This window comes from Chrysochloris asiatica, unplaced genomic scaffold (genome assembly GCF_000296735.1).
Source record: "Chrysochloris asiatica unplaced genomic scaffold, ChrAsi1.0 scaffold00167, whole genome shotgun sequence".
Lineage (NCBI taxonomy): Eukaryota > Metazoa > Chordata > Mammalia > Afrosoricida > Chrysochloridae > Chrysochloris > Chrysochloris asiatica.
The window spans coordinates 6,550,594-6,573,583 of record NW_006408685.1 but is presented as its reverse complement, the minus strand read 5'-3'; the positions used below and the strand labels follow the sequence as shown (position 1 = coordinate 6,573,583).

Genomic DNA, 22,990 nt, shown 5'->3' with positions numbered 1-22,990 from the left:
ATGAACCTTGAGGACATTATGTTGAGTGAAATTAGTCAGTCACAAAAAGAGAAACACTACGTAGGACCACTACTGTAAAGGACTAAGAAAAGAACCCATACTAAAAGGGGGGTGGGGGAAATTCTTTGTTGCTTGCTGGGATGTTGGGTGTGGGTGAGGGGAGGGAGGGGAAGGTGCAGCACAGGGCAGGGATTAGACACAGGATAGTTTGGGTGCTGGGGAGTGGGACAACATACAAGAAGAGAGTGGGGAATGGGAGAACAAAGAAGATGGGAGAACAATTAGGCAGGTTTGAATGGGCTAAGTGGGACACAGGTAAATAATGATGTATGCACAACCTTGGAACAACAGGGCTCTGGGTTACAGATATTGAGACATGGTTGAAATGGGGAAAGGGGAGAACAATATTAAGATGCTTGGCTGTCTTTTGAATCTTGGTTTCCCTTGCATTATATTATAAAATAGACACTGGAGGGGGAGAGAAAGGAATAGCCAGAAACATCACCATAGAAAGCTTGTAAATCCATCTTCTGCCTATAACTGATTGGAATACCTAAAATGGGGCTACAACGTGCCCAGTGAAGGAGGCTTCCTATGGAGCCTCTGCCATACATAGGACAATAGGTAGAAGACTGAACCACATCCAGATCTCCAGAGATGGGAAATTTCCACTTGAAAGGATGAGAAGACCAGCCTGAAATGGCTATAAGAACAGAAGATACTTCTTGAAAGAAAGACCTACAGGAAAAATACAAAACAATAGAGGCAGACCAACTGTTACTACAAGAATAAAAAAGATGTTTGCCCAGGAAACAACAAGGCAAGTGGCCTGATCCCCTCAGTGCAAACCCCCTTGCAAGACAAAGACTCAATGGGAATACACGCTCTGATTGGTGACTACACTCTTCACTGATAAGGGGAAGAGAGGGAAAAACAGCAATGAAGCAGCGAGCTAAGCCCTACAGTGTTCATTAGACTTCTGTGAACCCAGGTCAAGACCTAGTTGGCCAATATTGTGGGAAGACCTGGGGACTCTTGGGCCCAGAGTCAGTGACATAGCCACAGAGGACTAGAGTGGAGAGTGAAGCATCCTGCTGATAAGAAGAGCGGGCATATGCACAAGAACACCCACACTTGCAGATAATACCCACTTGACCTGGGTTCAATGACTGGATGATCAGAGCTCAACCAGAAGAAGAAAGAAGAGGAAAAAAAAGAGTAATCTGATGTAATTTGATGATCTTGCCCTACACCTATGGATGCAGTAGCTCAAAAGAGGGAACACATCTTTATAGCAAGAATCATTTCCATCCCCTCCATACACAAAGTAGACAGGGATGGGCAAGTTGGACATTGGCTACCCAATATTGAGGGGGAGGGGGAAGCTGCAAAGGCAAGAAGTGACTGATTACAAGCTTTCAAGAGGGAACCTACCTAGAGCCAGGGGACCTGGAGGAAGGCAGAATCTCCAGTGAATAGTATCCAATCTGTCTAGGCGGAGCTGATGAAATAAAATGCAGATGGGTCTCTTGCGATACAATAGTGAATAATTGTTATCAGGACTGATTGTGAGGGTTGGGAATGTAAAGCTATATGTTTTATAGCAAGGAAGGGAGTGATTAACTTTCCAGTCTAAGAGCAGAGGTCCCTAGAACCGTCAAAGGAGAAGAGCGGAGAGGAGGACCCTACTCAGCAATGCAGTGATGCCTGAGATGGAGGCAGAGATGAATGACGTGGAGCGATGGAGCAGCTGGGGACTTTAGATCCAGAGAGGGAGAGCGACTGTGTGCTGAAAACTAGGGTGGGGTGAGGAGTATGGGGGGCAGGCTTGCAGTGTATAGCGTTTGGCTGGTTGATGATGCATGGAAGGGATTGCAACCATGGCAATGAAACGATATACAATTGAATGAATGTAAAACTAATGTTCTCCCATGTAAACTTATCATATAATTCACAATAAAACATTAAAAAAAAGAAGATGGAATGAGTACACAGTGTCATCATACCAAAAATAATTGGTTGACCATTTCAAGAGGTAGAGTATGACCAAGAACTGATGGTACTGAAGGAGGAAATCTAAGCTGCAAAACTGATGTAGCATGAAAGTGCTGACTCACCTATGCCAAGAAATTTGGAAGACAGCTAGGTAGCCAATCGATTGGAAAAGATCCATATATGTGCCCATTCGAAAGAACGGTGTTACACCAGAATGTGGAAAGCAACAAACAATATCATTAATATGCCGTGCAAGTAAAATTTTGCTAAAGATAATTAAAAAAAACATTTGTAGTAGTTCATCAGAAGGTTGCTGCCAGAAATTTAAGCAACATTCAGAAGAGGACTTGGAATGATGGATGTAATTGCTGATGTCAAATGGATCTTGGCTAGAGAATGCAAGAAAGTTGTTTACTTATTCTTTATTAACTATACAAAGGCATTTCACTTTGTGGATCATAACAATCTATGGATGACTTTGTGAAGAATGGGTATTCCAGAGCACTTAATTGTCCTGATGAGGACCCTGTATATAGACCAAGAAGCAGTCATTTAAACTCAATAAGGTGATACTGAACAATTTAAAATCAGGAAAGGTATGTGCCAGAGTTGTATCCTTTCACGATATTTACTCAGTCTGTAAATAGAGAAATAATCCAAGAAGCTGTAGTGTATGATGAAGGATTTGTCATCAAGATTGAAGACTCATCAACAACCTGCGATATGCAGATGACACAACCATGCTTGCTGAGCAAGGACCTGAAATATTTGTTGATGAATGTCAGAAACTACACCTTTCAATATGGATTGTATCTTAATGCAAAGAAAACAAAAATTCTCACAACTGGGCCAATAAATAACATATGGATAAAGCGATAAAATAGCGAAGTTTTCAAAAACTTCATTTTGTTTGGACCCACAGTACACAATCATGGAAAGAGCAGTCAAGAAACAAAAGCTGTATTGCATTAGGCAAACCTGCTGCAAAATACCATTTAAACTATTAAATAACAATGATTTCAGTTTGAGGGCTAGGGTACACATGACTCAAGCCATGGCAATTTCATTCAACTCATATGCATGTGAAAGTTGGACAATGAATAAGGAAGATCATAGAAGAATAAATGCACTTGAATCATGGTGTTGGTGAAGAATATTTAAAGGACCGTGAACTGCAAGAAGAACAAACAAATCTGTCTTGGAAGAAGTAAAGTGAGAATGCTCCTTATAAATAAAGATGCTGAGATTCATGTCTTGCTTTTTGGACATATTAGGAGGGATCAGATTCTGAAGAAGGATATCATGCTTGTTAAAGTGTGTTGTTGTTGTTATGTGCCAACCCTGTGGTTCACAATCTAGTGCTTATCCCACAGCACCACACCAGGAGTCCATGTTCAAAAAAGCAAAAAAGAGGAAGACACCTCAATGAGATGGATCGATACAGTGGCATCTACAAGGGGCTCAAACATAACAACAATTATGAGGATTGTGCATGACTGAGAAGTTATACATAGGGTCGCTATGAGTCCAAACCTATTTGAGTGTACCTAACAATAACAAAGAGACAGAAAGAAGACAAATGGATGCTTGGGGCTCGGGTGGGAGTGAATTCTGACTGCAACCAGGTTGAGGAAAAAAATTTTGGATGAAAATGTTCTATGACTGGATTTTTTCTGATGTTGATTGTTTCACAAATGCAAAATTTATTAAAATCATTGGGATTCATATCATGGATGCAAGGATGGTTAAATACAATGGAGACATTTTATGTTATGTAAATTCAACCACAATAAAGTTGTTAAAAATTTAAAAGGCATCAGAAGATAATTGGATATGCTTGAAATCAAATGCAATATCTCATAGATAACTGCCATGATTACATGTTATTACTTTAATTTCCATTTAGGGAGAGATGTTGTGAGGTCTCATAAAGTTTTAATTCTCTTGTTTTAGAGACAAGGAAACTAAAACCTAGTGAGTTAATTGCTTTACCTCAAATCACATAATAAACCAGTCGAAGAGCTGGTACTTGCATCCAGATTGCCTGACTTCTAGTAGCCTAGACTTCAGTAAACTTTTCCATACTCTTTCATGACAGTGCATTTATAATGGTCTATACCTAAATCAATGAGAACTCCAATGAAATAAAAGCAGTAGTTTACTTAAGTATAATTTATTAGTTGTTACAATAACCAATATTTCTAAATGTGGGAAATCACTATTATAATATATGGATTTCCACTGTTGCAAAAGGAGCTCTGGTAGCGTAGTGGTTATGAATCGGGCTGCGAACCTTAAGGCCAGCAGTTTGAAACTACCAGCCGCTCCGCGGGAGAAAGATGAGGCGTTCTGCTCCCGTAAAGATTTACAGCCTCGGAAACCCTGTACAGGGTCGCTATGGGTCGGAACCGACTCGATGGCACTTAACAACAACAACAACGACAACTTGATATAAGAGTGGAGGCATTCAGATAGTACCCATTTGCCTTAGCTTCAATTGCTGGATGATCAGAACGTGATTAGAGGAAGATAAAAAACATTGATAAAAGGAAGCAAGTGTAAATTGCTATAATTTGTTGAACTTGCCCTATTTTTATGGATATAGTAGCTCAAAATATCAACTGAGAGGGAAGGAATCTTCACATCAAGGATCATTCCAATCCCCTCTGTGCACAGGGTTGATAAGAATGGGCAATTTAGATATTCGCTGCCTAAAATGGGAAGAGTACAAAGGCACAAAGTGACTGCTGACTTACAAGTTTTCATAAGGGAGTTTAGTTTCAGATTGTGCAGGGGAATGTAGAATCCCCACTGAACAGTTTTCATCTTGTCAAGATGGGTCTGGTGAAAGGAGATGGGGATAAGATTCTTATGATTAAATAGTGAGTAATTGTTATTGTAACTAATTGTGATGGTCACAACTGTAAAGGTAGAAGTTTTGTAACAAAAAGGGGGGAGTAGTTAATTTTATATTCCAGGAACAGAAGACCCTAAGATCATCAAGGGAGAAGACCACAAGAGAAATGTGGGACCCTATCCAGAGAAACAGTGACACCAGAGATGGAGGCAGAGATGGTGACATGGAGAGAGACTCTAGACACATGAGAAGAGAAAGGCTGTGTACTGGCAGCCAAGAAGCAGGCTTGCAGAATGTGCCCTTTAGTTATATATTCCTGAGTGCTTTTGTGTACAAACAAACAAACAAACAAACATCTAGAGGGAATAGAAGCAAATACTGTTAAATGATAATGCATGGTGGGGATTGTAATCATTGCAATGAAACAATGGGTGTAAAACCAATGTTCTCCCATGTAAACTATCACTCAATTCACAATAAAAAACTTAAAAAAAAAAAAAAAAAGAGTGGAGGTATTAAAAATAAATTGATTCCTTTTCAAGTCCTTGGCAAAATATTTTCAGGACTTTAAATTTAATATGTTGTAAGTTTAAAATTAGTGAAATGCATCAGATTTACAAAGGCAGTATATTAGGCAGTATAGTGTACCTTGAGAGCTTCCTTCAGACAAACATATGGATATGTCATCATTTCTGTCATTATCTTCTCCAGCATCAGGCCCAACTTCCTCTCCTGGTGTGAGTGTAGAAAAAGGGCCAGACTCAGGCTGCTCAGAAAAATCAGCAGGCCCTCCTCTTGGTGGTGGAACTTCAATCCCCATTAAACGATATTTCCTTCTTCGATTCCCAATCCAAGTCTTTATAAGAGAAATATAAAAGAAAGTTTAGAAATCATAGGTAGTTACATAAAACATGACTTTGAAAGGATAAAAAATAGGTAATAGAGTGATGCATTTTATTTTACAATTTAGCAAGCTATAATGAAAAACATTATAATGGATTCCTGGTGTGGCACTATGAGATAAGTGCTGGACCACAAGTCAGTTTGAAGTGCGAGATCAGCAGTTCAAACTCACCAGCCACTCCTTGGAAACTCTATGCACTGTCATTATGAGTTAGAACCGCTCCAAGGCACTGAACAAGAACAATAACAATGAAAAACAATTATTTTCTTTCACAATATCTTCTAGAAGAAATATGATATTTATTTACATATTTAGGCATTCAAGCCACATAAAGTCCACAAACCGTTCACTTTCATTTTTGTTCTTTTTTTCTTGGAGAAAATAACTCATGAAATCTTTCAAAAGAAAATCAAATTTGTTATCTCCCCAGAGGAAACAGACATATAGTTATTTCATTTCTAATCTTGCCATTTGTTAGTGAAAATATGACCTTATTTTGAGCTATAATTATGACTTTAGTGTTAAAGAACTCTGAAATATCATTTTACTAGATTTAGAATCACATTTTTAAAATATTTAATATTAAAATAATTTTACAGTCACAGAATATTGCAAAGAAAGCACAAAAATGTATTGTGCATGCTTCATTCAGTCCCTCCAACCAATTTCTTTCTTTAATAATAATAGTACAATATAAAAAACAGGAAATTTGTATTGTACAAATATGTGGATAGTTCTAATATCTCATTTAGTTACATCAATTCTCTTCTTCCCCTTTCCACCCCATGCCTAAATTCTGGTAATCATTTATCTGTTTTCCATTTTCATAACTTAGTCAATTTCAGAATGATTTATAAAATGGGATCACACAACATGTGGTCTTTTGAAAAAGGCTTTTTCTCCCAATCAGCACAATTCCCTGCAGATTCATCCAAGTTTTTTACATTGAAATAGTTCTTTCCTTTTTATTATTAATCAGTCTGTCTGATTTGGCTAATACTAGGTTGGTGTGGCACTGTAGGATCATCGCTGGACTGAGAACCACAAGGTAGGTATTTCAAACCTACCAGCTGTTCCTCAGAAACACTATACAGGGTCGTTATGAGTAGGAACAGACTCAATGCTACTTAACAAATATAGCAACAATGCTAATTCAGGGTCTCTTTCCTTTCCATATAAAGTTCATGGTTAGTTGTTCCATCTCTTTAAAGTATTGGGGTAGTTTAATACCTGTAGAGTGCTATGGGAAGTATTGACATTTTCAAACTGTGAAGTCTTCCTCTCCATGAATATGGTATATACTTCCAATTTTGGATATCTCATTTAGTTTCTTGTGGCAGTGTTTTGCAATTTTCTTCGTATAGGTGTTTTGTTTCTCTGGTAGGTTTATTCCTAAGTATTTCTTCTTTTGGTTGGATATTGTAAATGATATCATTTTATTTATTTCCTTTGCAGAGTTCTTTATATTAGTGTAAAGGAATCCAATTGATTATTGTATGTTGGTCGCATACCCTGGCACTTTGCTGAATTTTTCAGTGAATTTGAATAATTTTCTAGCTTAATAGTAGGATTTTCTATGTATAGGATCATATCATCTGTACATAGAGCTTACTTCTTTTCTGCAACTTTGGATGCCTTCAATCTCCTTTTCTTGCCTTATAACTCTGACTAAGACTTATAGCACAATATTGAATAGGGGTGGTAATAAAAAGCTTTCTTGGCTGATTCTGGTTCACAAGGGGGATGCTTTCAGTTTCTCACCATTTAGAGCAGGATTGGGAAACCTTTTTTTCTGCCAAGGAACATTTGGATATTTATAACATGTCTCGTGGGCCATGCAAAATTATCTACCTAAAAATCAGCCTGATATATTTGGTCAAACATTTAATTAACTCACCCCTAATGTGATGGCTGGACTCCTGGTGTGGCATTGAAGGATCAACACTCTAACCACAAGATTAGCAGTGGAAATACTATCAAAGGTCTTTATGAGTCAGGACTGACTTGACAGCACTTAACAACAACAATGTGATGGCTGGAATTGTGTTTGCCTTGGCAGGGCCAGACCAAATGATTTAGAGTAAGGCTGGCCATTGGCTATGCATACCATTGTTGTTGTTATGTGCCATCAAGTTGGTTCTGACTCATAACAACCCTGTATATGGTTTCCAAGTAATAGCCACTGGGTTTGAACTGCCGACTTTGTGGTTCAAAGTCCAATACTGATCTACAGCACCACACCAGAAGCCATTTATTTATGTGGCGAGATTTCCTCTCTATTTCTATTTTGTTGAGTACTTTTAACAGGAGTAGGTGTTGAGTTTTATCAGATGCCTTTTCTACATCAATCTATATGATCTTTGTTATTTATGTGGTGGATTATATCAGTTGCTTTTCTAGTATTTAACTATCCTTGGATATATGGTTTGAATCCCATTCAGTCAGGATGAAGTTTTTGTTTTTGTTTTTTATTTGCTGTTGTATTATGTTGGCTATGATTTTGTTAAGAATTTTTGCATCTATATTCATGAGGTCTATGATTTTCATTTTCAGTGATGTCCTTGCTACGTTTTGGTATCAGGATAATACTCACTTCATAAAACGAATTTGTGTGTTTACCATCCTTTTCTGTGTTCTGGAATAGTTTGAACACAATTGGTGTCAGCTTTTCTTTATCTGTCAGTTCGAATTCATGAGTAAAGCCATAAGGGGAAAGACATTTTTTTGTTGTTGTTGAGAGTTTTTGAATGAACAGATGAATTTCTTCTTTTGTTATTGTTGTTGTTGTTAAGTGCCATAGAGTCAGTTCTGACCCATAGCGACCTTGTATAGGGTTGCCAAGGAGCAGCTGGTGAGCTTGAACCACCAACCTTGCAGTTCAAACGGCTTTGCAGTCTGGCACATTAACCCACAGCGCCACACCATCTTTTGTTATAGAGCTGTTCAAATTTTCTACTTCAGTCAGTGTTAATTTAGGTAGGTAGCGTGTTTCTGGAAATTTGTCCCTTTTTTTAGATTTCCAATTTTGCTGAAGTATAATTCTTCATTTCTCTTGGTTGTGTTGTGACATCACCTTTTTCATTTCTTATTCGTGTTGTTTGCATCTTCTCTTTTTTCTTTGATAGATTTTCCAGTAGTTCTCTATTTTCTTAATGCTTTCAAAGAGTCAATTACCTGTCTTGTTTTTTCGATTGCTTTTCTTTCCAGTGTCATTTTTTTATTCTATAATCTTCATTATTTCTTTTCTTCTAGTAGCTGTATGCTTACTTTGCTGCTGGTTTACTAATTGATGGAAATGTTGGGTTAAGGTAATGATTTTGATTCTTTTTTGATGTGTGCATTTATTTCTATAAATTGTTCACTGAGCACTGCTTTTGCTGTGTTCCCAAAAGTTTGGTGTCTGAATTAAGTTGTCTGAATTAAGGGATCTTTTTATTTCATTAAAACTTTTTTTTCTTCTTCTACTACCCACTGGTTTTTAAGCAGGGTGTCATTCAATTTTAAAAATCCATTTATTTGATTTTTCCTTCTTAACTTTCCTATTGTTGAGTTCTAATTTTATGGTGGTGTGATCTGAGTAGATGCTTTGCAGTATTTTGATGTTTAAATGTTATTGAGGCTTGTTTTGTGGTATAACATATAGTCTATTCTGGAGACTATTCCCTGTGCATTGGAAAAGAAGGTAAATTGTGCTCTTTACAAGTTTATGAGGTTGAGTTCACTGATGATGTTTAGTTCTTCTGTGTGTCTGTTTTTGTTTTTTTAATTTTTATTGTGAATTGAGTGATAGTTTACATGGGAGAACATCAGTTTTACACTCATCATTTTATTGCAATGATTATAATCTCCATCATGAATCATCAATGAATAATATTTTTGCTTCCATTCCCTTTGTTTTTCTTGGGGGGGTGTTGGGCAGTTGGTGCAAAAACACTCAGGAATATATAATAATTTAAACAATCAAAGGGCACATTCTTCAAGTCTGCTATATAATCATTTAAACAACCACAGGGCACATTATGCAAGCTTGCCTCCTGGCCACCAGCACCTGGCTGCCAGCACACTATATCCCCATGAATCTTCAGCTATTCTATTTCCCCATGTTCTCAACTCTGCCTCCATCTCTGGTGTCATTGCTTCTCTGAACAGGGGTCCCATATTCCGCTCATGCTCTTCTCCCTTGATGATACTAGAGTCCTCTGTTCCTGGAATGTAAGGTTAACTTTGTTGTTGTTGTTGCTAGGTGCCATTGAGTTGGTACCGACTCATAGTGACCCTATGCACGACAGAATGAAACACTGCCCGATCCTGGGCCCAAATCACAATTGTCGCCACGCTTCAGCGCATTGATGCTGCTACTTGGTCAATCTATCTCTCTGGGGGTCTTCCTCTTTATTACCCCCTTTTTGTTACAAAACTTCTACCTTTACAGTTTTGACAGTCACAATTAGTCATGATAACAATTACTCACTATTGAATCATAAGAATCTTATCTCCAGATTCTCTTTTCACTAGACCCATCTAGACAAGATGAAAATTATTGAGTGGGTAGTCTACCTTCCCCCAGACATTGTGAAACTAAACTCTCTCTTGAAAACTTGTAAGCCAGTCATTTTGTGCCTTTATAGAACACCCTCCCCCCCACCCCCACAATTTAAGTAGCCAATGTCTAACTTGCCCGTTCCTAGCAACCCTATATACAGAAGGGATAGGATTGATACTTGATGTGAAGACTCATTCACTCTCAGTTTGTATTTTGAGCTACTACATCCATAAGTATGGAGTCCTGGTGTGGTGCTATGGGTTAATGCACCACACTGCAAAGCCATTTGAACTGCAAGGTCAGCAGTTCAAGCTCACTAGCTGCTCCTTAGAAACCCTACACAGGGTCGCTATGAGTTAGAATTGACTCGATGGCACTTAGCAACAACAATAACAACATCCATAAGTATAGGTCAAGTTCATCATATTGTAGCAATTTACACTGGCTTCCTTTATCAAAAACATATATATATTTTATCTTCCTCTACTTGACTTGTGATCATCAAGCCATTGAAGCTAGGTCAAATAGGTACTATCTACAAGTTTGGACATTCTTGTGCATTTCCCCTCACTTCCTATTAGCTGGATGTTTCACTCTCAGCTCTAGTCCTCCGTGTCTATGTCTGTGTCCATGGTTTTAAGAGTTCCCCAGTCTCACCACACTTTGGACCAAACAGCCCTTCCTCTTCTGTCTCTCATCTCCATGTCAACCAGAGTCTATGGAAAATGGTCAAACTCAGCCCACATCTTCATTGCTGCCTTTCCCCCTCTTCCACTCACCAGCAGACCAATGTAAGCCAGCAAGCTTACATGTATACTCCTGTGTTTCCTTTCATTTTCAGTCATGGGGTGGGATTTGTCCTGAAAGGATTTGATTGCTTCTGTTAATGGCTTCCTGGCAAACAACTTGCTTGTTCTTTCAGTAGCCATTCAGACTGCCATTGGTTTTGGAATTTTCCTTCTGATCTTTCTTTCAAGAAGCATCTTCTGTTTCTCTAGATGTTCCAGTCTGGTCTGCTTGTCCTTTCAAGCAGGAATGTCCCACCACAGGAGGTTCTGGATGGAGCTCAGGATTCCACCTAAGGTTCTATAAACTACAAAGGCTCCACAAGATGCCTGTTTCCCTGGACAAGTTTTACAATCCTGCTGGGAGTGGTTGAGAGTAGAGGACAGCTTCAATTTACTGCTTGACACAGTCCAGCAAATAAGAAAAGTCATTTTCTGAGACAGATGACTTTCAGAAGTTGTTTTCTACTTTCTCTTTAAAGTATTCCTAAATTTACTTGTAAAAATATATAATTTGGCCATATTCACAGCTTTTCACTATGAGTTCTATAAACCTTAGGAAAAACTAGCTTAGCAGCAATTGCTTTCAGCCTTGGTGGATTGAATACAAAGAGAAATTGTATAAATTACTTCTTTTCATAGAAAACCTAAGTAACTGCATTTGTGAGGCCACAAAAGCAGATAGCATTTAGAATCAAGCTGACCTAACCCCATAGGCCTCACCACATTCAGTCACTAGCTAGAATTCACAAACCCCTACATACAAGCACCTGCGTAAACAAGCAGAAAATAATGAACTTAAGTGAAGGATAGTTTTGACTTAATAATCTACACTTCTTGCAGCAAGTAGCTAGGTTGGGCTTTATGCCACATAGCTTCCAAGTGATGTAATGAATACCTTTATTATGAAAATAATAGCACATTATGTAGGATAGAAAGTTTATAATCTTTTAGTAGAAATAAGAAGAAACAGTTTTATCTCATACTGGGAAAGGAGATGAAGGTCAGTCTGAACATTACAGAAGTATTTTTGTCAAAGTTGCCCAATGACCAGGTGCAAGAATGTTGTGACTAACTGTGTAATAATTCAAGAACTGATAAAAGTGTCAATGCATGTACTGTGTAATTTTAAGTATAAAAAATAAAGACTTGCTGAGCTGGGCTGGCAGAAGGAAGTAGAAGCAGCAGAGGAAAGCAGAGAGCAGGAGTAGAGGCAGAAAGAAGCAGGAGGCAGAAAGAAGGCAGAAGTGGCAGAAGAGGCAGAAGCTGGAGAGAACAGCCAGACAGCACAGCAAGCTAAAAGTCTTTTGACTGCATTCATTCATTCGACGATTCTACGTATCCACTCGTGTCCCACGACCCCCGCGGAGAGCAGGACTCCCCGCACAACCCCTTTTAGGTATTCCAATTAATTATAGGCTGAAGTCGAGCTTATAAACATTCTGTAATAATGTCTCCTAATATTCCTTTCTATCCCATGCAAGTGCCTATTTTACAACAGCAGGCAATGGAATCCAATATTCATTAGACAATCAAGCATCTTAATATTATTTCCCCTATTTTACCTATTCAGACTATGCCTCCATCCCTGTATCACAGACCCCTGTTTTTACAAGGTTGAGCATACATCATTATTTACCTCTGTTCCACTTACTGCATGCAAACCTGCCTCAGTGTTCCCCTACTTATTTTTTCTTCCATTCCCTTCAACTTTCTTGTATATTGCACCCCAAACATCTGAACTATGATGTGTGTATCCCCTACCCTGTGCTATACTGCCCCCTCTATCCCCCCCAATAATCAACAAATACATATTTTTTTTTCCTTTAAGTATGGGTATCTTTTTTTAAGCTTTTTCAATATGTAATACTTGTCCTTTTGTGACTAATTTCTCTCAGCATAATGGCCTCAAGGTTCATACATGTTTTGCGGTGGCTTGCAACTTCCTTGTTATTCTTCAAGGTAGTATAATATTCCATTGTGTGTATGTACCAAAGTTTATTTATCCATTCTTCCATTGATGGGCACTTAAGTGGTATCCATCTTTTTGCTATTGTGAATAATGCTGCTAGGAACATTGGCATGCGTATATCTACTTGTGTCATGGTTCGTAATTTTTGTTGGTATATACCATATAGAGGAATAGCTGAATAATATGGTATTTTTATTTCCAACTCTCTGAGGAAGCTGCATAATGTTTTCCAGAGTGTTTGGGCCATTTTGTATTCCCACCAGCAATGTAGGAGGGTCCCAGTCTCTCCACATCCTCACCAGCATTTATTGTCCTCTGCAATGTTGAACTTCACCGCTATTGCTAGTGTGAGATGATATCTCATTGTTGCTTTTATTTGCATCTCTCTAATGGCTAAGGAACTCTGGTAGCGTAGTGGTTACGAGTTGGGCTGCTAACCTCAAGGTCAGCAGTTCGAAACTATCAGAGTTTCCACAAGAGAAAGATGAGGCTTTCTGCTCCCATAAAGATTTATATCCTCGGAAACCCTATACAGAGTCGCTATGGGTTGGAACCGACTCGACGGCACTTAACAACAACAACAACGGCTAATGATCGTGAACATTTCTTCTTTATTTGTTGGCTACCCAAATGTCTTCCTTGGTGAAGTGTCTGTTCATGTCCTGTGCCCATTTTTTAATTGAGTTTTTTGTCTTTTTCTTGTAGAGATGTTGTAGTTTCCTATAGATTTTAGAAATTAGTCCCTTGTGCTCCCTTTTTACAATTTCGGCAAAATCTTTTGATGCACACAAGCTTCTTATTTTAGTATACCCCAATCATTTATTTTGCTTTCTTTTGTTTGTGTAATTCTTGCAATATTTGGTAGTATGTGTGTGCCCTGCATTAGAGCCCTTAAAATTTCCCTATATTTTCATTGATGATCTTTTTAATTCTGGGATTCACATTTAGGTCTTTTAATAAATGCTGAGTTGGTGTTTGTATATGGTGTGAGGTTAAGGTGTTATTTCAATCTTTTGAATATTGGTTTCTAGTTCTGCAAGCACCATATATTAAAGAGAGTATCCCTACTCATTCAATGTACTTTGGCACTTTGTCAAAAATCAGTTGGCTGCATGTGAATGCATTAATTTCTGGATTTTCTTTTCTGTTCCATTGATCTATGTATCTTACATTGTGCCAGTACCATACTATTTAGACCACTTGTAGCCATGTAGTAAATTTTGAAATCAGAGAGTAAGATACTTCCAATTTGGTTCTTTTTCTTAAGTAGTGCTTTGCTTATCCAGGGTCTCTTTCTTTTTGTATAAAGTTTGCAATTGGTTTTTTTGTTTTGTTTTTTCCCCATCTTTTTAAAGCATGTTGTTGAAATCTGGATTGGGATTGCATTATATGTGTAGATTACTTTAAGTGGTATTGATATTTTCACAGTGTTAAATCTTCTTATCCAGGAATATTATATATTCTCCATTTTTGTAAGTCTCTTTTAGTTTCTTGTGGTAGTATTTCATGGTTCTCTTTGTATAGCTCCTGTGTTTCTCTGGTTAAATTTATTCTTAAATATTTAATCTTTTGGGCAGCTATTGTAAATGATATTGCTTTCCTAATTTCATTTTGAGTGCTGTCATTATTAGTATAGAGGAATCCAAATGATTTTTGTATGTTTATCTTGTGCCCTGCTACTTTGCTGAATCTTCCAATGTGTTCTAGTAGGATTTTTTTTGCTGAATCTTTGGAAATGTCTATGTATAGGATCATACCATACCATCTGCAAATAGAGAGAGCTTTATTTCCTCTTTGACAATTTGGATGCCTTTAATTTCTGTATCTTGCCTTTTAGCACTGGCTAAGATTTCCAATGCAATACTGCATAGGAGGGATGATAAAGGGCATCCTTGCCTGATTCCTGTTCTCAAAGTGAAGGTTTTCAGTTTCTCTCCATTGAGAGTGATGTTGGCTGTTAGTTTTGTATGTTGTTGTTGTTAAGTACCATGGATTCGGTTCTGACTCATAGTAACCCTGCACAGGGTTTCCGAGACTATAAATCTTTACAGGAGCAGAAAGCCTCATCTTTCTCCTGGGGAACCACTGGTAGTTTCGAACTACTGACCTTGAGGACCTTAGGGTTGGCAGCCCGACTCATAACCACCATGCTACCAGAGCTCCTTAGTTTTGCATATATACTCTTAATTATGTTGAGCAATTTCCCTTTAATTCCTACATTATTTAGTGCTTTTATCAGGAATAGATGTTGGATTTTGTCAAATGACTTTTCTGCATAGATCACTATGATCATGTGGTTCTTTTCTTTTTCTTTTTCTTTATTTATATGGTTGCTTACATTGATTGTTTTTCTAATGTTGAACTATCCTTGCATCCCTGATATGAATCTCACTTGATCATGATGCATCATTTTTTTTTTTTTGATGTGCTGTTGAATTCTGTTGGATAGGATTTTCTTTGAGAATTTTTGCATCTATGTTCATGAGCGATATTAATCTATAATTTTCTTTTTTAGTTATGTCCTTCCCTGGTTTTAGTATGAGGGTTATGCTTATTTCATAAAATGAATTAGGAATTTTTCCACCCTAGTCTATATCTGGAATAATTTGAGTAGAACTGGTGACAGAAATTAGCTGAATGTTTGGTAAAACTCACCAGTAAAGTCATCTGGACCTGGACTTTTTTGGTTGGGGGAATTTTTTGACGACTTGATCAATTTTTTCCTTTGTTATAGGTCTGCTCAAATTTTCTGCTTCACTCTACATAAGTTTAGGTAGGCTGTGCTGTTCTCAAAATGTATCCATCTCCTCCAGATTTTCAAATTTATTGGCATACATCTCTTCACAATATTCTGTTATCCTATATATTTCTTTTGGTTCTGTTTTAACATCACTCATGTGGTTTCTTATGTGTGTTATTTGTGCCTTTTCCCTCTTTTCTTTTGTTATGCTTTCTAATGGTTTGTCAATGTTATTAATCCTGTCAAAGAGTCTGATCCTTGTCCTGTTGATTCTTTCTAAAGTTTTTCTGTTTTATTTCTGCTCTAAACTTTATTATTTCTTGTCTTCTGTTGACTGTGGGTTTTCTTTGCTTATCTGTTACTAGTTGTTGGGGATGTTGAGTTTATCTGTTGATTGTGACTTTTTCTTCTTCTTCTTCTTTTTTTTTTTCTTTTTGAATGTGTGCATTTATTTCCATAAATTGTCCTCTCAGCACTGCTTTTGCTGTGTCCCAAGGATTTTGGTATGTTTTGTTTTCATTCTCATTTGTTTCTAGGAATTTTGTGAATTCACATTTTATTTCTTCAACTATCCAGTAACTTTTAAGCTGGGTGTTATTCAGTTTCCATGCATTTGACTTGATTTCTTTGGTCTTCTTATTGTTGATTTCTAATATTATAGCACTGCAGTCTCAGAAGATTATTTGCAGTGTTTTAAAGTTTATAAATTTCTGTTGCTGTATTATTTAGCTTTCTGATTGCCCCCAGGCAGATATGATTAGGCGATGGGCTTCCCTTTTCACTTTTCTTTACTGAACTCAAAGTAACTGTAACAAGTGTTGGTTGTATATCTGTTGTATAGCAGCTGGTATTGGCTCTTGCCTGGATGGTGGAATTTTACATGGTATGATTGCAGATTGGCTATATGACTGCAATTGCTGTCTCTTCTTGGGTAACGTAGGGAAAGAAAGAGCCCCCTGAGGGTAAAAAGGGACCAAAAAACAAAACAGTAACAGAAAGAAAGAAAGAAAAAAGATTGGGTACTAGCGTCTATAATCACATAAAAGAAAACAAAACAAAAGAAATGTGTAACAAAACATGAGTGTGGTAACACCTATCTCTTGTTTTCTTGCCTTCAAGGTTTCCTGAGAAATTTCAAGATGTTGCTTATTTGCTCCTTATAAATAACTCAGGATTTAATTTTCAGCTTGTTTCCTTTTTAGTCTGCTTATCTCCCCGTCCACCACCCCTGTTCTGGACATTTTCCTAGTGATAAACTTTTTAGTTATGGTAGTGTAGTGATTACCAATTGGGCTGCTAACCTCAGGGCCAGCAGTTAGAAACTACCAGCTGTTCTGCGGGAGAAAGATGAGGCTTTCTGCTCCTGTAAAGATTTACAGCCTCAGAAACCCTGTACTGGGTCTCTATGAGTTGGAATCGACTCCATGCCACCTAACAACAACAACAACAACAACAGCATAGCTGTTTTGGAGGACCATTTGGTCTTAAGCAGTACCATCCCCCTTCTTAGATTCTGCACAGTGGTCTTTGCTAAGCAGATCAGTGTGCATACATACTAGAATGCTCCAGGAGTGGAGAGGTGTCTACTCACTCAGGCACCCCTTCTATTCACCAGAGACCAGAGTGGAAGTGTGCAGACAGTGAGAGACCAATGAACAGAGAGAAGGAGAGAAAAAAGATTGTCTACACCTTTAATCTCCAAGGATGGGTCAGCCCTTTATTGTGGGAGCACTCCTCTGATCCTTCACCCATTCTGTCACATCCAATATGGCTGCTCTGGGAGTGATTGGTAGCCACAGATCAGAAAATACCACCTTTCTTGTGTCTGCTACAAATTTCACTGGCTGTATGCCTACAAACTTTCTAAATATTCCTTTATATGTAGTTCAGAATTCTGGGACCATCCCCTGAACCTGCTTCATCCAGTATTCTGTGTTCTTGCTGGTGGAGGTCTGCACTGTTCTCCCTATCCTGCCAATAAGCTTCGCCTCCCTCTTCTGTATTTTTATTGAGTTTTTTTGTATTTGTTATTTTATTACTGAAATTGGTCTATTAAAATCTCCTACTATTATTGCAGAGTTGCCTATTTCTTTCTTCAGTTCTGTCAGTTTGTTTTATATTTTTTGAGGCTCTTTCATTATGAGCATAGATATTTATCATGGTTATATCCTCTAGTTCAATTGACACTTTAATATTTATACAATGTCCTTCCTTGTTTTTATTCTAGTTTTTGCCTTAAAGTGTATTTTATTAGAAATTAGTACTTCCAACTCTACTCATTTTTTATTGCTGCTAGTTTAATATATACATTTCTTCATCCTTACGTTTTAGCCTATTTTTGTCTTTGTGTGTAATATGTCTCTTGTAGACAGAATAATGGAGGATCCAGTTTATTTATTCATTTTAATTCATTCTACTACATTCTGCTTGTTTATTGGTGTATTTAATCCATTTACACTCAGTATACTTGTGGATATTAATTGATTGCTGTTATTTTGCTGTGTGTTTGAGGTGGTGCTCGTTTCTTTTGTTATACATGCTTTGTGCTATGTTTCTTTTGTTTCTGGATTTTCTTGGTTAAATGTTTGTAAAACCTTTATGATTTCCCTATTTTATTGTTATGAGCAAGTGTATAATTTGTCTTTGAGATTACCCTGCAACTTATTCATTTCTTTTCCAGTTTAAAAGAGTTTGTTTTATTTTGAAGTCTACTTGACTCCCTCCCCATTTGAAAGTCCTGTAGCTACACTATTCTTTCTTTTTACTTTGTACTTGTCTTCATTATAAATTACTATCATTGTCTCCCTATTTTTATTCTTGTAGGTTTATTGTCCTTTGCTGCTGTTATTGTTGTTAGGCACTATGGAGATGGTTAAGATTCATAGCAACCCAGTATAGTGTTCCTAAGGAGCAATTGATAAGTTTGAAACACTGACTTTGTGGCTAGAAATTCAGTGCTTATACAACAGCGACACACCATGACACCTTGGAAATATGAAAGAAAAATACATCATTTTTCCATACAATCTCCATGTTTTTCAATACACTTTGTCCATCTGTCAATAATCTTTCATATTCCCTTATTAAGAAATGTTTTAAGCTGAGCTGTGAGCCACAATGACAACACTGTCTTCAGTTTTTCATCAGAGGTGAATTTTCATGCCCAAAGGTCTGCTTTCAGGGGAACAAACAGATAAAAATCCAATAGAGTAAGATCAGGACTATAGGAAGGATGCTTTAACACCTCAAAACGATGTTTTTGCCAAGTGTAAACAGTGTGAACAGAGTTGTGCATATGTGCATTGCCATGCCAGATCACACCACTTTTGGATAGCAGTCCTCTGCTTTTAATCAGAAGGTTACACTTCAACACTTTCGTGAATAGCTCATTGCAATGAGCACTTTTGGTTTTTTAGCCCTTTTCCTAATAATGTTCCAATACTGACCCTTGAGAATCCCAGAAATGTTAAAGCATCAATTTTCCAGCTGATTATTGACTTTTTTTTTTTTAAGGTTTTATTGTGAATTGAGTGATAGTTTATATGGGGGGCATCAGTGTTACACTCCTTCTGTCACATATCGTTTCATTGCAATGATTACAATCTCCTCCATGCTTCATCATTCAACAGTATTTGCTTCTATTTCCTCTGTTTTTTATTAAAAAAAATCTTTTTTTTTTTTTTTTGGGGGGGGAGATGTGCACCAAAACACTCAGGAATAAACAATCATTCAAACAGCCAAAGGGCACACCCTGCAAGGCTGCCTCTCCGCCACCAGCACACAGCCCCTCTCCTTCCACGAGTCTAGAGTCCTCAGCTGCTCCAACTCTCCATGTCATCGTCTCTAACTCCATTTCTGGTATCACTGCTTCTCTGAGTAGGGACCCATAGTCCGTTCCCACTCTTCTCTCTTGATGGTTCCAGGGTCCTCTGCTCCGGGACTGTAAAATCGACCACTCACCCCATTTTGCTACAAAACTTCTACCTTTACCTTTACAGTTTTAGCAATCGCAATGAGTCATGATAACAATTACTACTGAATAAGAGTCTTGTCTCCATCTCATTTCACTAGACCTGTCTAGACAGGATGAAAACCACTCAGTGGGGATTCTACTCCCCACCCCCCCGCACACTCAGAATCTAAACTCCCTCTTGAAAACTGGTAAGCCAGTTACTTCGTACCTTCACAGCACCACCACCCCCATTTTAGATAGTCTATGTCTAAGTTGTCCATCACTATCAACCCTCTGTACAGTGAGGATAGGAATGATCCTTGCTGTGGAGATTCCTTCCCTTTTGTTTGGTATTTTAAGCTACAATATCCATAAGTATAGTTCAAGTTCATCAGATTGTAGTGATTTAAAATTGTTTTCTTCATCTTCCTTTAGTCAGGTTTTGATCATCCAGTCTGATGGGCACTATCTGCAAGTTTGTGCGCACTTGTGCATCTCCCTTCACTTCATATTAGCTGGACACTTTACTCTGAGTTCTAGCCTTCCGTGGTCATGTCCTTGTCCATGGGCTCAGGCAGTCCCCAAATCTCATCATACTTCAGGCCAACCAGCTCTCAGCATACTGCAGGTCGATGGGAGTTTATGTAACATGGTTGGCCTGTGCCATGGTTGGCCTGTGCCCACTTCTTTATCGGTGCTTTTCCCCCACATCCACTCATCAGTAGACCAACATGGTCGCCAGCAAGCTTACATACTTTGAGTTTCATTCTTGAGAGTGAGTTTGTTCTGAAGGGACTTGATTGCTTGCCTTGAACGCTCTCTGGTGAAAAACTTGTTTGTTTTTATAGTAGCCAATCAGACTGCCATTTTTGTTTCTGGTTCCCTGCTGGTCTTTCTTACAAGTGTCTTCTGTTCCTCTAGCTGCTCCAGGGTAGTCTGCTTGTCTTCTTAAGTGGGATTTTCCCATCTCAGACGGTTCTGGATGGGGCTCAGGATTCCACCTAAGGTCTTATACACTACAAAGGCTCTGCAAGAAGCCTCTTTCACCAGGCTAGTTCTAGCATCCCTTTAAGGTATTCCAATAAGTTAAAGGAAAAAATGAGCTTACAAGCTTTCTAAAATCATGTTTCTGGATATTCCTTTCTATCCCCCTCAAGTATCAATTTTATAACAGTAGGCAAGGAAAACAAATTATTCATAAGACATTCAAGCATTTTAAGATTCTTTCCTCCATTTAATCCATTCAGACTATGCCTCAGTCCCTGTATCACAGAGCCCTGTTTTTCCAAGGTTGAACACACATCACTATATACCTCTGTACCATTTAGCCCATGCAAACCTGTCTAAGTGTTCGCCTATCAACCTTGTTCTTCTATCCCCCTCCCCCTTCTTGTATATTGCCCACCCCAACACCCAAACTATTTTGTGTCTATCACCCACCCTGTGCTCTACTGTACCCTCCCTCCCTTCTACCCCCAGCCCTCACTAATTAACACATTTTTTTTCTTTTTCTTTTTTCGTCCCTTTAGCGTGGGTATCTTAAGCTTTTACAATAATGATCTTATGCAATATTTCTCCTTTTGTGACTGACTAATTTCACTCAGCATAATGTCCTCAAGATTCATCTATTTTATGAGATGGCTTACAGCTTCCTTGTTATTCTTCAAGATACCATAGTATTCCATTGTGTGTATATACCACAGTTTGTTTATCCATTCTTCCACTGATGGACACTTAGGCTGTCTCCATATTTTTACATTGTGAAAGTTATAAACATTATGGCTCATCGTTATTGTGGATATATACCAAGTATGGTATATCTATTCACATATGGCTCATAGTTATTGTGGATATATACCAAGTAAAGGAATTGCTGGATTATAAGTTATTTCTATATCCTAGTTTCTTAGGAAGCACCATACTGTTTTCAAGAGTGGCTGGACCATTTTGCAATCCTGCCAGTAATTTAAGACGGTCCCAGTCTCAAAACATCCTTGCCAGCATTTATTGTCCTGTTTTTTGAACTTCGCTGTTACTGCTGGTGTGAAATGATATCTCATTGTTGTTTTGATTTGCATCTCTCTAATGGGTAATGATGATGAATGCTTCTTCATATATTTGTTGGCTGCCTGGATCTCCTCCTTGGTGAAGTGTCTGCCCATTTTTAAATTGGATTATTTGTCTTTTTCTTGTAGAGGGGTTGTAGTTTCCTATATATTTTAGAAATGAATCCCTTGTCTGATGTGTCGTTGCAAAATATTTTTTCCCATTCTGTGGGTTCCCTTTTCACAGCATAAGTTTTTAATTTTTAGTATGTCCCAATCATCTATTTTTTGTCTACTTTAGTTTGTGTAATTTTCAAAATGTTTGGTAGTCTTTGGCCCTCACATTTGTCCCTACTTTTCATTGATGGCCTTCATAATTCTGGGATTCACATTTAGGTCTTTAATCCACTGAGTTGGATTTTGTATAAGGCATGAAGTGAAGGTCTTGTTTCAATCTTTTACATATTGCTTTCCAGTTCTGCCAGTACCATCTGTTGAAGAGACTATCACCTCCCCATGTGACATATTTAGGTACTTTGTCAAAAATCACTTGGCTGTATGTGGATGGGTTAATTTCTGGATTCTCAATTCTGTTTCATTGATCAATGTATCTTTCATTGTACCAGTACCAAGCTGTTTGACCACAGTAGCCGTGTAATAAATTTTGAAGTCAGGGAGTGAGATGTTTCCAGCCTTATTCTTCTCTTCAGCAATGCTTTGCTTAACTTGTGTCTCTTTCCTTTCCATATAAAGTTTGTAATTGTTTTGTCCATCTCTTTGAAGAATGTTGTTGGAATCTGGATTGGGATTGCATTATATGTGCAAATTGCTTTAGGCAGTATAGACATTTTCACAATGTTAAGTGGCCAGAGCCATAATTAATTAAGGAATTAAAATGAAGAAATTGAGACATATTAATCGAGGAATTGAAATAAAGAAATGAGACACAGGGAAACCTGCACATAGAAGAATTCATTGTTTTAGCAGAGCTACGATGAATTATTTTCTTTGGATGGGAGAGCCACAAAGTTATTTCTATGCACAGATCCCTAGTTATTTTTTTCCTTTTGAATCATTCTCTGATTTATTCATGATTTTATTAGTATCCCTTTTACTTTAGATTTTTAACTCTCCTACACTTTAGTATATTTTTTATTAAAAGTTAGAAGCCACACATTAGCTACATTTTATTCTACT

The 22,990-nt window shown here is 37.8% G+C and overlaps 1 protein-coding gene across 1 annotated transcript in view; it reads right to left on the bottom strand.

Moving 5' to 3' along the window:
- HDX (highly divergent homeobox) overlaps window positions 1–22,990 on the bottom strand; it is a 395,136-nt gene that overhangs the window by 164,390 nt on the left and 207,756 nt on the right. Inside the window, exon 5 of the mRNA XM_006871312.1 lies at window positions 5,501–5,708. Coding sequence (XP_006871374.1) covers window positions 5,501–5,708 — 208 coding nt within the window. The remainder of the gene's footprint in view (window positions 1–5,500; window positions 5,709–22,990) is intronic.